The sequence below is a fragment of the Gadus morhua genome, chromosome 11 (assembly GCF_902167405.1).
Source record: "Gadus morhua chromosome 11, gadMor3.0, whole genome shotgun sequence".
NCBI classification, from domain to species: Eukaryota; Metazoa; Chordata; class Actinopteri; order Gadiformes; family Gadidae; genus Gadus; species Gadus morhua.
Window position 1 is genome coordinate 21,722,438 of NC_044058.1, and position 15,336 is coordinate 21,737,773.

The 15,336-nt window shown below is 44.8% G+C and overlaps 2 protein-coding genes across 4 annotated transcripts; one reads left to right on the plus strand and one right to left on the minus strand.

Annotated features, from left to right (window-relative positions):
- Window positions 1–803: 803 nt before the first annotated feature.
- Window positions 804–8,779, plus strand: fbxo32 (F-box protein 32). The gene is made up of 9 exons (XM_030370058.1): window positions 804–1,103; window positions 1,644–1,819; window positions 2,002–2,051; window positions 2,230–2,322; window positions 4,349–4,442; window positions 5,867–6,051; window positions 6,731–6,913; window positions 7,317–7,460; window positions 7,636–8,779. Exons 1-9 carry the CDS (start codon window positions 994–996, stop codon window positions 7,723–7,725), a joined length of 1,125 nt encoding a protein of 374 aa, XP_030225918.1. The 5' UTR covers window positions 804–993; the 3' UTR covers window positions 7,726–8,779.
- Window positions 8,780–10,092: 1,313 nt separating this feature from the next.
- prelid3a (PRELI domain containing 3A) lies at window positions 10,093–15,284 on the minus strand. Of its 3 annotated transcripts, none has more exons than XM_030370064.1 (7): window positions 14,716–15,284; window positions 13,614–13,782; window positions 12,726–12,815; window positions 12,515–12,585; window positions 11,784–11,886; window positions 11,223–11,302; window positions 10,093–10,863 (listed from the first exon to the last, which is right to left on the minus strand). In XM_030370064.1, the coding sequence occupies exons 1-6, from the start codon at window positions 14,745–14,747 to the stop codon at window positions 11,231–11,233; spliced, it is 537 nt and encodes a 178-aa protein (XP_030225924.1). In that variant the 5' UTR covers window positions 14,748–15,284; the 3' UTR covers window positions 10,093–10,863; window positions 11,223–11,230. The 3 variants fall into 3 exon arrangements, with proteins under 3 accessions (XP_030225924.1, XP_030225923.1, XP_030225925.1); XM_030370063.1 differs by having other exon boundaries at window positions 11,227–11,302; window positions 14,716–15,280; XM_030370065.1 differs by lacking the exon at window positions 11,223–11,302 and having other exon boundaries at window positions 14,716–15,283.
- Between the last annotated feature and the right edge of the window lie 52 nt (window positions 15,285–15,336).

Here is a 15,336-nt window from a genome sequence, read left to right on the forward strand (position 1 = left end):
CAAATATAGTCCTTTGGAAGTTTTGAGTATGTTAACTCAGAAATCATCATTATCAACATAAGGAATCATGTGCATGTTCTTCATTTAAATTGAAACGGTTTCCATCACACAATGTTGTCTGACGGAAGCGCAATATCAGGCAGACCTATCTAACGATGATCCAACGTGTACCTACTAAACAATTTGGATAGAATAACACCGGACCAGGTCCAAGGGCTACAAAAACTCAATCTAATCAGCAGTCCTTTTTGAACAGAAAATGCAATCATCTCCTATGGTAACGTGGCAAGATCAATTCGTTTATTTATAAAAACCCTGTGAGTGAATAACGAGTGAATCAAGGGGACTAAACGTGTAGGCCCACGTGGTAGGTTGGGCACACCGTTTAATATCGCAATGAAAAGCCCTAATGCCCCAATCATACCTTGACGATTTGGAAAACATAAAATAGAGAAACGCTGGCATGCGCTGGAATAATAAAATGCATTTTTTTTTCTTTAAATTTGGGTCGTAGGCCTATACCGTATGCATAACGAGTGTATACTGTGCATAATGTATACGTTACTCGTCCATTCTTATACAAACATAACTTATTCGACGCATGCCAGCCTATTTGCCACTTTTTTCATACATCGGCATAAGTTTTGCCAATTTTTTCAGTTTTCGTCCAGGCTTGACACGGAGGCATAACGCCTGAACAGTCAACACTCAGCGTCCCCCAGAGGTTGCGCAACGCCCCTGCTGATAAACAAAGCCACGTGTTGCAGGAAAGTTTCCAGAGGGGGCGGAGCCCGAATGGTTCCGGGTTCCAGTCGGAGGCTATAAGAACAGCTGCGCACTGACAACACGGCAGACAAACACATACAAAGCATGAGTACATAAGAACGAGGAAATAAGGCTCAGCTTTTCAAAACGAACGAACCTGCATCATCTACTTTGATCAGTTTTTGGATTGTTTTTTATTCTTAATCAACCAGCAAAGCACAACTCAAAATGCCTTTTCTCGGAAAGGATTGGAGGTCTCCGGGTCAGAGTTGGGTGAAAACTGAAGACGGATGGAAAAAGACGACATCGGACAACAACATGGACATCTCAGCTGAAAGGTTTGTCTTGTGGTGTAAAACTGCGTCAGTTAGACAGAGCATCAACATCTCATTATTTTTGAAATACCCAAACACAGCCTGCAGACATCATTGTACCCCCCCCCCACACCTCTAAAAAAAGACACACTTTCTTTACTGCGTCTTTCTTTACTGCGTATTTGTTGTTGTCAGACAATGCACTGCTCCCTGGTAATCACTGCGCTATATATAGTCTCACTAACCTGCCCTACTAGTGGCTGGATTAATGTTTCCGATCGAATGTGATCAGGTCAAGCACACATCCTGACGTCCCCATGACAGGCACTGGCCTTAACTTTACGCTGTCACTCTCACCTAACCTCACGGTGGTACATGAGAGACAGGCTTATGCTAAGGTGTGTGTGTGTGTGTGTGTGTGTGTGTGTGTGTGTGTGTGTGTGTGTGTGTGTGTGTGTGTGTGTGTGTGTGTGTGTGTGTGTGTATAACAATTATCGGGCTGACATTTGACTGGTACTTAAAATAATAGTTAGTAATCAAAGTGGTTATGTCGTCGTATTGCAGTTACTGCGACAACAACAAGGAGAACGAGTATGAGGGCGAGGGCAAAAACGAGCGCTACAACCAGAAGGTGGTACAAGAGTCCTTCAACCAGGATAACCTTCTGCTCTCCCTCGGTTATGACATGGCCGCCAAGAAGAGAAAGAAGGACCTCATGAATAACAACAGCAAGGTCCCATGTGAGTTGACCTCCCCCCTCCAGCTCCACCTCCCCCCCCCCCCCCCCCCCCATCATAAATTATGCGGCCATCAACCATAGATTTCTGTATTTATTTATCTATTTTGTAGTACATGCATGCCATGTCAACATCATATGACCTCCGCTTATTCAATGCCGCACTTTTATGTTATTTATTTTCAGACTTCCACATGGAGAAATGGATTTATGTTCATAAAGGCAGCACAAAAGAGGTAAAGTTAATCGTCCTATACACTCCATCTATTCTCATGTATTATTGACACATTGCCTACATCCAACCTTTGTTCCTGAATGTAAAACTATATTTTTGAAACCTAACACCCTGGGGTATTGTCTCTCTCTCTTTGTCTGTCTCTCTCTATTTATCTATGTCTCACTCTCTCTTTCCAGCGTCATGGTTACTGCACGCTCGGCGAAGCCTTCAACCGCTTGGACTTCTGCAGCGCCATCAAGGACACCCGGAGATTTAATTACATCGTCAGAGTGAGTTCTCCTCCTGTCTTTAAGTGTCTCTCTCTCGCCCTCTCTCGCTCTCTTTCTTTCGTTCGCATCTTTGTTTGTTTGTTTGTTTGTTTCTTTCGTTCTTTCGTTCTTTATCCATCTATGTCTGTCTCTCTGGTCTCTACACAATGTGTCTGTATGTTTTGGGTGTTTTAAGCAACGCCTCTGTGGACCTGTTTAAAGGGCAGGGATTCAGCGACAGTGTGCCCCCGGGCCGAGGTTCTGTGTGTGTGTGTGTGTGTGTGTGTGTGTGTTGAGGGTGGGGGGCCCACGGTCATGCGTCCTCTTATCTCGGCTCTCCAGCAGACGCCAGCCCGTCCTCGGCTCCTCTCTGAGAGCCGCTGCAGAGAGGGAGATATGGGAAGTGTCCCGTGGAGGAACAGGGTGACTGATGTGTGCGTGTGCTTGCCTGTGTGTGTGTGTGTGTGTGCGTGTGTGTGTGTGTGTTTGTGTGTGTGTTTGCATGTGTGAGGCCAGCCATACCCACATGTTTTTCCCATGTGAGCTGGGAGGAGGAAGGGGAAAAGCAGGAACAAGTCCAGACATGAGAGAGAGAGAGAGGGAGAGAGAGAGTGAGAGGGAGGGAGGGAGGGAGAGGGGGAGAGAGAGAGAGTGAGAGGGGGAGAGAGAGAGTGAGAGGGAGGGAGGGAGGGAGGGAGGGAGTGAGACGTGGTTTAATCTGGCAGGAAAAGGTCACTGCGCTTTGGGAGGGGGTTTGTAGTTGGGTGCGCTACCTTGTTGTGGGGCTTTTTTCAATGGGGGGGTGTAGTCTTAAGTACCAGCAGCTGTTGAAGGGAGGTAAATGGAACTTCCGCTGCTGTGTGTGTGTGTGTGTGTGTGTGTGTGTGTGTGTGTGTGTGTGTGTGTGTGTGTGTGTGTGTGTGTGTGTGTGTGTGTGTGTGTGTGTGTGTGTGTGTGTGTGTGTGTGTGTGCATATTATGATGATCTTGCCGGTGGGGAGGAGAGGGATGGGGGGTGGAAACCAGACCTGGGAATCAGATGACTTGGGAATCCCCCCCCCTCACCTCCTGCCCCTGTTGTTTATTTTCCCTGCTCGCTCCTTACTCTTTCATGCAGTCCCATAGTTCCCTGTGTTGTTTATCACTCTCTCTGGCTCCGTCTCTTTGTCTCTCTACCTCTTTCTGAAGTAGAGGCCCCAGCCGGGGGACGGTTTATCCCTCTCATCTTTTCTTTCGCAGTGAGGTTATGCTTCATCATGACGTCCTTACTTTATTCCCCCCCCCCCCCCAACCAGTAAACCATTAAATCTGAATCAGTATTACAAAAGAGTCAAAAAAGACATTCCTCTCTCTTTTTCTCCGAACATGGTTGACCACTCAATCCAACCAAAACCCCCTAAATCCACCCAAGGGCAATTCTTCCAGATGCTGGCATTTCTTCTGGAGAAATCGCAATGTCCCACAATACAAACACATTCGACCGAATTACTGCTGGGAGCGGATCAACTTTTTTTTTTAATTTTCAGGCCTTTTATTTCAGTTACGCTTTCCATGCAGAAACTCGCTTATCACCGTCTTACTCACTTATCACCGTATCAGAGGACAGCTACAGGTTGGGTTTGGTGGTGGTGGGGTGGGGGGGGGGGTGTATTAGTAACACTAGAGCTGGACCGGGACCAGTCTCTCTCGCTCTCGCTCTCTCGCTCTCTCACTCTCTCGCTCTCTCGATCTTTCTCTCCGGGCTGGCCTCGATCCCCTGGTTCTCAGTGTTCTTGTCCTGGCTTGGTTTACAAAGCTCAGGTTCAGGACGTCCCACAAAGGAGCACAGCCTGACTGAGGTCAAACTGGTGTTGTGTAAAGGTGGGGGGGGGGGGGGGGGGGGGGGGGGGGTGGATGTTTATTACCTTCAGGCTAAATCGTCGGTTGCTCATCCAAGGCTGCAGGGAGGGCTTCACCATAGCTGTGCTCGGCCTGGAAGGACAAACAACTGGTCAACTTGTACACCAGATTGACCGTCTCTCTCTCTCTCTGTCTGTGTCCCTCTCTAGCTCCTGGAGCTCATTGCTAAGTCCAAGCTCCCCTCGCTCAGTGGCGTGGCCCAGAAAAACTATATGAACATCCTGGAGAGAGTGGTCCAGAAAGGTGAGGTTTTGAAAAAGTGGGCTTGACCTTCTCTGAAGTATTCATGTTTTTTTTCTGTTTTTTATTCTCTTTTTCACATACTCTGAATAGCCCAATACCCCTAACTCCCCCTGTTAGTGAATCTCCATTACTTAATAACTACTAAGTGACAACACAATACAACAGGATGGCTACATGGCAAATAAGTTTGATACCTCCAACTACATACATACACACACAAACAACATACTAGACGGCTGAAACCCAAGGCTGGAACATTCAACATAAGAAACCCTGACCCCATCTAAAGGGGGACTCATTAGTATTTATTTGCGCAGTAGTAACAGAACAGACATACTCCAGAGCCCATCGAGTACTCCGAGTGTAAACACCCCGTGTGCTGGTGCTAAACAGTGATTCAGGTTGTTTAGGTAGCTTCCTGAAAGCCTATGTCCAAATATTCGGAAGCACGACGTGTGGTTCTAATAATATTATGGAGTGTGTGTTTGTGTTTGAATCCCTGGAGACTCTGAGAATCTTGTTTCAATAACATGTTTTTAAGCAATTCATAACTGTTTGTTCTTTCCATGGATTATGCGTGACGTTGGTTATGGGAAAAACGGAACCAAAACCTGTATTTAAATGATAGGATTTAAATACAGGTTTGTCGATACTCGTTGCATTGACACAAGTTGAAGTTGGTGGTAACGGATGTTAAGGGGAGCGGTCAAACTTGTATATTTTCATATATCAGAGTTTTGGTGCGTGTGCGTATGCGTTTGCTCGAAAATATTATGGTCTTCAACATCCGCAATAATAGTCATACTTTTCTGCATTTATGTACGATTCCTCCCTGAGGAATCAGAGTTGATAAAACAGACCACAATATTTATTTTAACCAACAACACTGCAGACGATTATTTATTTAACCTTCAATGCGGCAGTTCTCGCATATTTAAAACCAGTTATCGTCACATTTCCCCCTCGATCTCAGGCCTAAAAAAAAAAGAAAGTTTGGTTCCTGTTGGTTGTCAGTTGAGGTCATGGGTAGGTAGGGAATTTATTTTATTTTTTTATTTATTTTTTTCCAGCGGCAGCGAATGATAGGTAGTTTGTTTTCATTTAAAAACAAGAAAATTCGCTCATCCTTGTACAGAATGAAGAGGTGCTGTACCAAAACGTAATTATAGAGGTGCTGTACCAAAACGTAATTACATTAAAAAAAAAAAAAATTTTTTTTTTTTTTTTTTTTATAAAACTCATAAAAATAATTTGGGTCGCACATAAATTGACAGGGTCGGTCGGAAACTGGAACCAAACATTTTTTTTTTTTAGGCCTCAGCTCTCGCGTGGTTTGGGTTCCCCCTGTTCGTGGTTCCCTCAGATCTCGGCGCGGTTTGGCTTCCCCTACCTCACTGTTCCCCTTCCCTCCCGGTCCCCCACAGTGCTGTTGGACCAGCAGAACGTGCGGCCCATCAAGGAGCTGCTGCAGACCCTGTACCGGTCGCTGTGCGGCCTGGTGCAGGACATGGGCAAGTCGGTGCTGGTGGGGAACATCAGCACCTGGGTGCACCGCATGGACAGCATCACGCAGTGGCACCAGCAGCTGGACAACATCCAGATCAACAGGGTAGGACTATGTGGCCTCGTCATATCGTCATAGTAACCACAATGTCACTGCATCCAGATCAACAGGGTAGGACTATGTGGCCTCGTCATATCGTCATAGTAACCAAAATGTCACTACATCCAGATCAACAGGGTAGGACTACGTTATAGGGCCCTCGTCGTGTCGTCATAGAAACCACAATGCCACAACATCCAGATCAACAGGGTAGGACTATGTCAAAGGGGCTCGTTGTGTCGTCATAGTAACCACAATGTCACATCATCCAGATCAACAGGGTAGGACTATGTCAAAGGGCCTCGTCGTGTCGTCATAGTAACCACAATGTCACAACATCCATGGATAATTTATTCAGATATTGTCTGGGAAATACTTTGTGTTAACGGTTTGGCAGGTATTTTTAACTTTTGGAAGAGCAACTTTACAGATGCAAATAACAATAGCCTGAATAGACTTATCCAGTTTAGAAGCTGTCAGAATTCAAATTAGTATTTGTTCACTTCCTCTGGGTGAAAAAAAAATATATTCACTCAAAACACTCAAAGAACCACAGTTTCTGTTTTTTTGTTTGTTTTACTATAAATATTGTATCCTACTGTATGAGAAAAGTAGTCATGAATCAAAGTTCTCAACGTGATGGACCCTTTAACCCTTAACCCTCTCCATCCCTCCTCCTCTCCAGCCGACGACTGAAGGCCTGAACCTCAGCGACCTGCCCACCAGCGTCCAGCTCAACATCATGCAGCGCCTGTCCGATGGCCGGGACCTGGTCAGCCTGGGCCAGGTGACCCCCGACCTGGGGGTCCTATCGGAGGACCGGCTGCTCTGGAAGGGGCTCTGCCAGCACCACTTCACCGACAGACAGGTACGCTCGCTCGCTCGCTCGCTCACTCACTCACTCACTCACTCACTCACTCACTCACTCACTCACTCCTAGGTAATTGATTAATTGATGTTTTTAGTTGCATGTTGTCGATCTGTGAATTGGAGTCAAACATTTACACCGATTAACAAACCGTCATCAACCGTCGCACACACACACACACACACACACACACACACACACACACACACACACACACACACACACACACACACACACACACACACACACACACACACACACACACACACACACACACACACACACACCAATCAACATTCATTTCATTTTCAGAATTAGGCATTTCCTCTTTTGTGCATTCATCAAGTCAATCCTGTGTTGTTGTCAAAGTCAACATTTGTCATTGTTTTCTTCGGGTCTGTAGATCCGCAAGCGCCTCATCGTGACGGAGAAGGGCCAGTTGGAGTGGCAGAAGATGTACTTCAAGCTGATCCGCTGCTACCCTCGTCTGGAGGAGTACTGCGAGACGCTCCACTTCTGCACACACTGCCACATCCTCTTCTGGAAGGTACGGACACACACAGACACACACCCACCAGCAGCCGTCAATTGGTCTGACGCAAAGTAGCCCGACATGGGACAAGCATGACTTGCAGTCCTCCAGTTTGCATAGGCAAATTATGTTCAGGGACTTCTTTGTTAACCAGCGGTTCACCCCGGCCTTTCCTCCTCTCCTCTTCCAGGACACGAAGCACCCATGCACCGCAAACAACCCAGAGGGCTGCACCTCTTCCCTCTCGCCCCAGGACTTCATCGACCTCTTCAACTTCTGAGGCCCCCTACAGGCTACCCTGTACATAATGTACATAGAAAGTCTTTTATTTACCTTTTTATTTTTTAACAGTGCAATATAACCTTCCAGGTGTGTAGACGTTGGGTAGGCTGGATCAGGAGGCAGGGTGCATGCTTGTGTTTCCTGTCGTAAAGGACTTGCAGGGGAGATTACTGTTGGAACGCAAACGGATGTGACCGACAGAAGGGAGGCGAAGTGTCGGAGATGCTGCAGACTATTGATTGAGAAGCACAGTTTAACTTGAGATTTGAGCACTTTCTGCTTTTCTGAGATGAAGTGGGTTGAAAGGTCAACTGGTGGCATTGGACCTGTTTGAGAGGTTCCTCTCAAAAAAATCTGCAATGAGTTGTACACGATACGGAGGAAACATATTCTGCTATTTATACAAGTGGTGAATGTTACAGAAAGGGAACTGGGAATTTGTAATTGGATTGAATGCTGTGACACTTAGGTACGTCGACAATCGTTGTGATTTCCTACTCTCTTTCTTTTTCACTTTTATACACGAATACTATGGATAATGACGTTTGTTTTGTGTTCGTTATGTGTTATTTCGCAGCTAGCGTGTGATGCTTCTCAAAGAGAATTTTAACCGATGTTTATACCAGATGTAAGCACAGACATGGAGTGACTTTGGCTCTGATGCGTACTCTTAGTTCCATGTTTAGAGGATCTGATTCCCTTTTGAGTTCACTGACTTTGAACAAGTCTTTTCAATCTAAAATCAGTTGAACCTTGTTTTTTATTTAGATAATTTGTTTATAAATACACTTAATTGACTTTGAAAAATCTTCTACCATTGAACCCTTTTGTTCAACCCAAATTATGTGGTGTAATTTTGGCTTCTAGAAAGTGATTTGCATACTTATTTGAGTACAAAGTTCACAAATACTTATTGCAAAATGTAGTGCAATTTTTGTTAGCCAGGTTGGCTACTTTGATCCGACACTGTTAAAGCCGTGAAGAGATCTGCTGTGCAATGCATTTGATGTTTCATTATCTGTTGAAGTCAATAAATGATAAAATATACAATACTATTTTGTATCGTTTTAGATAATGTGCTAAAGGGTAGATCGTTGGAACAATAATGACTGAATAGCACTATGTCTGGCAACAAAACACAAAATGTACTATTTTATCATATTTATACAACTTCGTTTTAGACATTACACCATCCCAACATTTACGTTCAGATAAATAAATAAAGACCCATGCATTTGAACACACCAAAATGTGTACGGCTGAATAGGCATCCTTAACAGGGCTGCCGTTAGTTTTTAGCAAACGTGTGCTTTCTGCTGGACAAAAGATGAACTACAAGATGCCTGGCTATTAAGGTGAGAGAAGGAAGAGTGAGATAGATATTAAGATATGTTTCAGCTGATGGTGATGATACAGTGATTAGCGATTACTTATCATTGTAAACGTGTTAACACTTGTTTATTGAAGTCGGGGTATTTAAGTTAAATTAATTCTCATCTCATCGTCATCCGCTTATCCGGGGTCGGGTCGCGGGGGGAGCAGCTCAAGCAGGGGGCCCCAGATTTCCCTTTCCCGGGCCACATTGACCAGCTCTGACGGGGGGATCCCGAGGCGTTCCCAGGCCAGTGTTGAGATATAATCTCTCCGCCTAGTCCTGGGTCTTCCCCGAGGTCTCCTCCCCGCTGGACGTGCCTGAAACACCTCCCAAGGGAGGTGCCCAGTGGGCATCCTTGCCAGATGCCCGAACCACCTCAGCTGACTCCTTTCTAAGTAAAGGAGCAGCGGCTCTAATCCGAGTTCCTCACGGATGGCTGAGCTTCTCACCCTATCCCTAAGGGAGACGCCAGCCACCCTTCTGAGAAAACTCATCTCGTCCTTTCGGTCATCACCCAACCCTCATGACCATAGGTGAGGATAGGAACGAAGATCGACTGATGTAATTTACATACGAGAATGAGTAAGTTGTGTAGTTCTTAAAAAAGATGTATCTTATTAAATTGAACTCATTGTTGTGTGTATTACTATTAACCCTTGCCATTTTTGGTCCCCCCCCTCAAACAACACTCACACAAACACCACACTTAATTGAAAACGTAATTAATGTGGAAGCATTTAGGCTGGCAGAATCATGATTAACAATAGGGGAGTTACAAGACACAGGCTTTCAATTAAAAATATGTTCAATCTCAATGCTCCCAAATAATCCCTTTTTAGTTTAGATAAGAAAGGCAACACATTGGCATCGTTCCCTAATCTTTCCAGTATTGTCAATGTATCTATCAGAGGATTTAGCATTATACAAACTCACCCCCCGAGTCTAACTGCTGCATCAATGGCGGAGAAACAAGAAGTAACATAACATGTGTTACAATTGAATAATTATCTCTATTTATTATCATGCATCTAAATACATTATGTGTGAAATCTCTGAAATGTACTGTACATTATCAGCACCGGCATCTGTTCACCGTCCCAATTTGGGAAGTCTCTTGTGTGATGCATCGTTACAGAACATTGTGATCAATTAAAAATGAGATGATATGTAAAAATGGCAGAGGCGCCTCCTCCTCATATTCTCTCCCACGCATGCATCCACTGAGGCTTGTGGCCGTGGCGATTCTGATATGCAGCAAAAAAATTAAGACATTTCTCAGGTTCCCTTTTCACTGTTGATGGCGTTCTCTCTGGCGAATACATGAAACCAACCGATTGACAAATGGTAAAAAGTAATGGTGAATGGCATTCTGCATAATCTTCAAGCTGGCGTTATTAGCTCATTGAGTGTCTAATACGCAGGAATGATAAAAAAAAAACATGAAATTATCGATGGGGAATCTGCCATGCCTTAGTTAGGCTGTGACCAGTCCAAACTCCTTATGACAAGAGACAATCGAATATGGGTAGTTGAGGTTGCGTTGCAGATCTATGTAGATTAGCTCTATGTAGCCCGAGTGAAGTCACAAAGGAGGTAGGAGAGAGAAGAGTGTGTGGATGGACAGATCTACACCGACACACACTCCTCCGTCCCAGAAAATGCACATGAACCGAGTTGCAGAAGGACAGTGACAGGCAGATGTCCCCCACTGTCTGTCTGAGTAGAGGCCACTGGATGAAGTCGAAGAGGTACGTCTCAGTCCTGCGTACAAAAAGAAAACACATTTTGGCAGAATCCCACACACACACACACACACCCACACCCACACACACACACAGACACACGCATGCACACACAGAATCCCACACACACACACACTCGCACCCACTCACACACATGCACACACACACACACACACGCACAAACACACACACACACACACACACACACACAGACACACACACACACACACACACACACATACACACACCCACGCACACACATGCACACGCACACATACACACACAAACACACCTACTTTCGATTTGTAAAAATAAGCTAGTTGCAATTGACAACTAAAAAACTGGACGCGTGCGAGGAGCAGCGGAGGGAGAGGTTACCTACAGAGTTAGCCTACGTCACACAGCGGTATGTTCTCTCGCTCTGAGTTCTGAATGATCCACTCAATAGCATCCCAGCCCTAGCGGTCACACAAGAGGAGGCAGATAGAGTACAGCAGTCAAAGCCCATGCCAGAAAGTAGGAAATTATATTCTAGTAGAGAGTTTATTAAGGTAAATAAGCAAGTAAGTAAGTAAGTAAGTAGGTAAGTAAGGTACATGCTCAATGAAAATCCCTAGGAAATGTACTAGTGTGAGTCAGGGACAGAAAGCTTGTGAATAAAATAAACAAATATGTCAGTTAAAAGTCTCTACAGAGGTCTCATGCTTAGAGATGACTGATGCATGCTGGGAATGATTTTCTAGATTTTGCCATGTATTTCAGCCAGCATAGTTTTAAAGTTAAAATAAAATAAAAGTGAAAATGTAGCATGTACAGAACACACCGCTTATGTACTTGTGTGTACTTGCTTGTGTGTGTTTCTGTGCGTGTGTGTGTGTGTTTCTGTGTGTGCTTGTTTGTGTGTGTGTAGGTGTGTCTGTGTGTGTGTTTTCCTATTACCTTCCTTGCGTTGGCGGACATTCTCCTGGCCATCATTCCCTCCAGGTAGCTGCTCAGACTGACGCCCTTCACTGTGATGATGGCCTCTTGGGTCAAGATGGTTCTGCATGGAGGGGATACAATAAACACAATCACCAAAAACCGTCGGTTTCACACACACAGGGCAAGGCTTTACGGGGCACTGTTTAATTTGTGTATAATCCTATGAAAATAAGAATTATTGTGTTTCTATGTGATAAAAGGATTAGATTATAATGGAGTTTAACTTTTGAATACATCACAATAGTGTAGCAAATGACAGTTTGCATATAAAGGGGATTGTGATAAGTAGTTTTGCATTTTTCAATTCATCCATCTTTTGGAAATATACATGTACATGTTTTAGGTAGTTTCGCTGTTTGATAAAAGTAGGATATCACTCTCTCCGAGAAAGTTGCTGTCTTAAAGTAAACAGTTGTGATACAACTGCACACTGTCGTGTTAATAAAAGCAACCTATTCAGGTACCACAGTGCAAGTAAACATTTGCTTGTAGTACCGACCGCTATTGAGATGAATTATCCATATTTATAACCGATAGGATAAAAAGAGGTTTTTAATTAATGTTATTTCCTCTCCGCTTTCTGCTACTAATTCCTACACTCTGGACCTTTGCCACACGGGTTCGGATGAACATATGAACAAAGAGGCCATTTATACGAAAACAGGAAGTGAAGATGCGTGTGCACTTACACTTCAGGGTTATCCGGGTGCGGTCGGTAGACCAGCCTCTCGTCCACTGACACCAGGTTGGTCAAAGTGATCTGAAGGTTGGTGAAGACACAATTCATGCCTTTTGATTGGTCAAACTACCAAGCCAGTGTACTCATCTCGACTCAAGGGTGTTCCACTCTGTAAACAAACACTTACTTAACAAACAATACTCAGATGTGTGTTTACCCACATTAGTAGAGCACAGCTCCATCTTCTTCTCATCGGCGTCCACTATTGAGTGCTCCTGTATGTAGGTCCTTGTCTGAGTGTTTCCCAAGATCTACAGGAACCAGGAAAGAAAACTGTCACTGACCTCTTCTGGACCAATCTACGGCATACACAATAATTTGGATGGTATTCAGAATTGAAGAACGGGATGTTTGTTGGGAGTTGTGTGAATGAAATTTGGACCGTGATGGAAAAATGCCCTTAAAAATTAGATATAGATATAACGATATAGAGATAGTGCAAGACAATCCACCCAAAAAAGAAACAGCTCCCAACACTGCAGTTCTGTTGGGATGAACAACCACTGTACAATTTATGGTTGAATGCCATAATTTGGCCTCTGGGAATGTCAGAGGAACAGATGGAATAATGACGGAGATCCTGGGATGACACCGCAGCTAAAGCAGGTCCCCGGTGCAGTTCCATGTGACGACCTCCCAGAGTCATCAGGACCTCATGCTATTTAAGGTGAGCTTACCTCACCTTAAATACCATCTGACATCTCTGTGTTACAAGTTCACACTATGCTAGGAACTCTGCGCTAATCAGTGCACCTTTGACCACGTTATACTCAAATTGCTGGGCATGTTTAGTTTAGGTCCGGCAGATTTAGTACGGCGTTCCAGATTTCGTGGGCGGGGGGGGGGGGGGCATGTGCCACCCTAGACCCCTGTTTGTACACCCCCCCTGCGTACAATTCTATCTACTTATTTAAGGTTTAATGAATAGATACAGATACAGAAACATAGACAAACGTGAGACAGTCATCCAATGTTTGTATCATAGTGTTTCCAGCTAAAGCTCATTTACCACACTTGCCCCCCCCCCCTCCCGTATGTGACCGACTGACCGCTCTCACGATCCCGGGTAGCCCCCACTCGGTGCTGAGCAGCCGGTGGCTGTGGAGCCGGCCCGCCGTGTCCAGGCCTCGGTCCAGCACGTCCACCCCCACAACGCTGGGGTTCATGGGGTTGGGGTACTTCCTCATTGCCGCCTTGATCACCGTCTCCCATGGATAGCTGCGGAGGAGAACCCAGAAACAAGAACGACACATCATGTGAACATGACATGTTCACGTTGGTATGACAACGTACCAATACATGACATCGTACCAATACATGATATCGTACCAATACATGACATCGTACCAATACATGATATCGTACCAATACAAGACATCGTAGCGACGATCAATGTATCATTATTAACATGCATTACTATGTATTATTATGTATACAGATACTAAATGAGTACGATTATGATAAAATGAAGAATAAACCACAATACATTTATTTAATTGTAGATACGACTAGATACTAATAGATGCATTAATACTATAATTATGTATGATGCATTGTATTATTATACTGTACCGACAGCGATATATTGTTTCTCTTCCTGTTCCTTCTGACAAATGTACTTGTACTTGACAAGTGTAAGTCGCTTTGGAAAGAAGCGTCTGCTAAATGCTAAAATGTAAATATGTAGATGCTAATTTTACTATTTATTTCCAGGTGAACTCTAAATGGCCTCCACATAGGACTTAAAAGTCCCATGTACAAAGCTACTACACTTTGAGTGTATTATATGCTTAGATACAGATCAATGAACAGGTGCATAGAGGTCATTCAGATCAGATAAGGATGACAGAGTTGCCGGTTACATTGCAAGTGTTAGCAGCCTATACCAGAGAGTGGCTAGTAGAGCAAACACCAAACTATGACATAACATCTCATTTTACAATCCATTTTTAACATTGACTGACTTGGGTGTGTAAATCAAACTGTAATATAATGTGTGTTATTGAACTCGTATCAACTAAACTAACGGTTACACGCGTATAAAGAGCCTACTCATGTTAAACTCAAAAGGAATGAGGACCATATCGCTTTAAATGTCCCATCGCCGCAGAATCTGAGCAAGATGTCATCGTGACTCGGATGGGGACCCACCTGAAAACATGCTCCGTGCTCCAAATCCTCATCTTCAGCCTCACCGCCGTGTCGAGTGTACCTCTGAAATAACCTTCTCCATCCAAAACGTCGACTCACCACCGGCTATACAACCGAGAAAACGTCCGTAGCTTACCACAGACCTCCGAATGAACAGACCTCCGCCACCAGCACCACCACTATTCAGAAGAGAGCCGATGTGATTCCGCCTGGATCCCCCTTAAACTGCACAAAGTTAGCTCCAAACGACACCCACGGCCCCGGCTAGGACCCCTACACCACCACCCCACAAAGGAGACCCGAACAATAAAGGAATGTAACGTGTGGATCGCCACAATAACCCCACAGAGAGAGAGGTGACAGCCGGGGAAGATAGTAGAGCATCCGGAGTTGCGGCTGCTGTGTCCGATGTGTCCAGTGTGCGCATGTGCCGTGCATCCTCTCCCATCGGTTTCACGTCAGGTGGTACCTCGGCTCCCTGGCGCTCTCCTCTCAAGACAAAACGAACGGAGCGGGGGCCGGCGAAGAAGCGTTATGGGACTAGAGGGAGGGAGGGACTTTAACAGAGAGTGCGGGACTTTCACATTTCGTATGGCGCCGATAGAGAGGGGGGGGGGACTT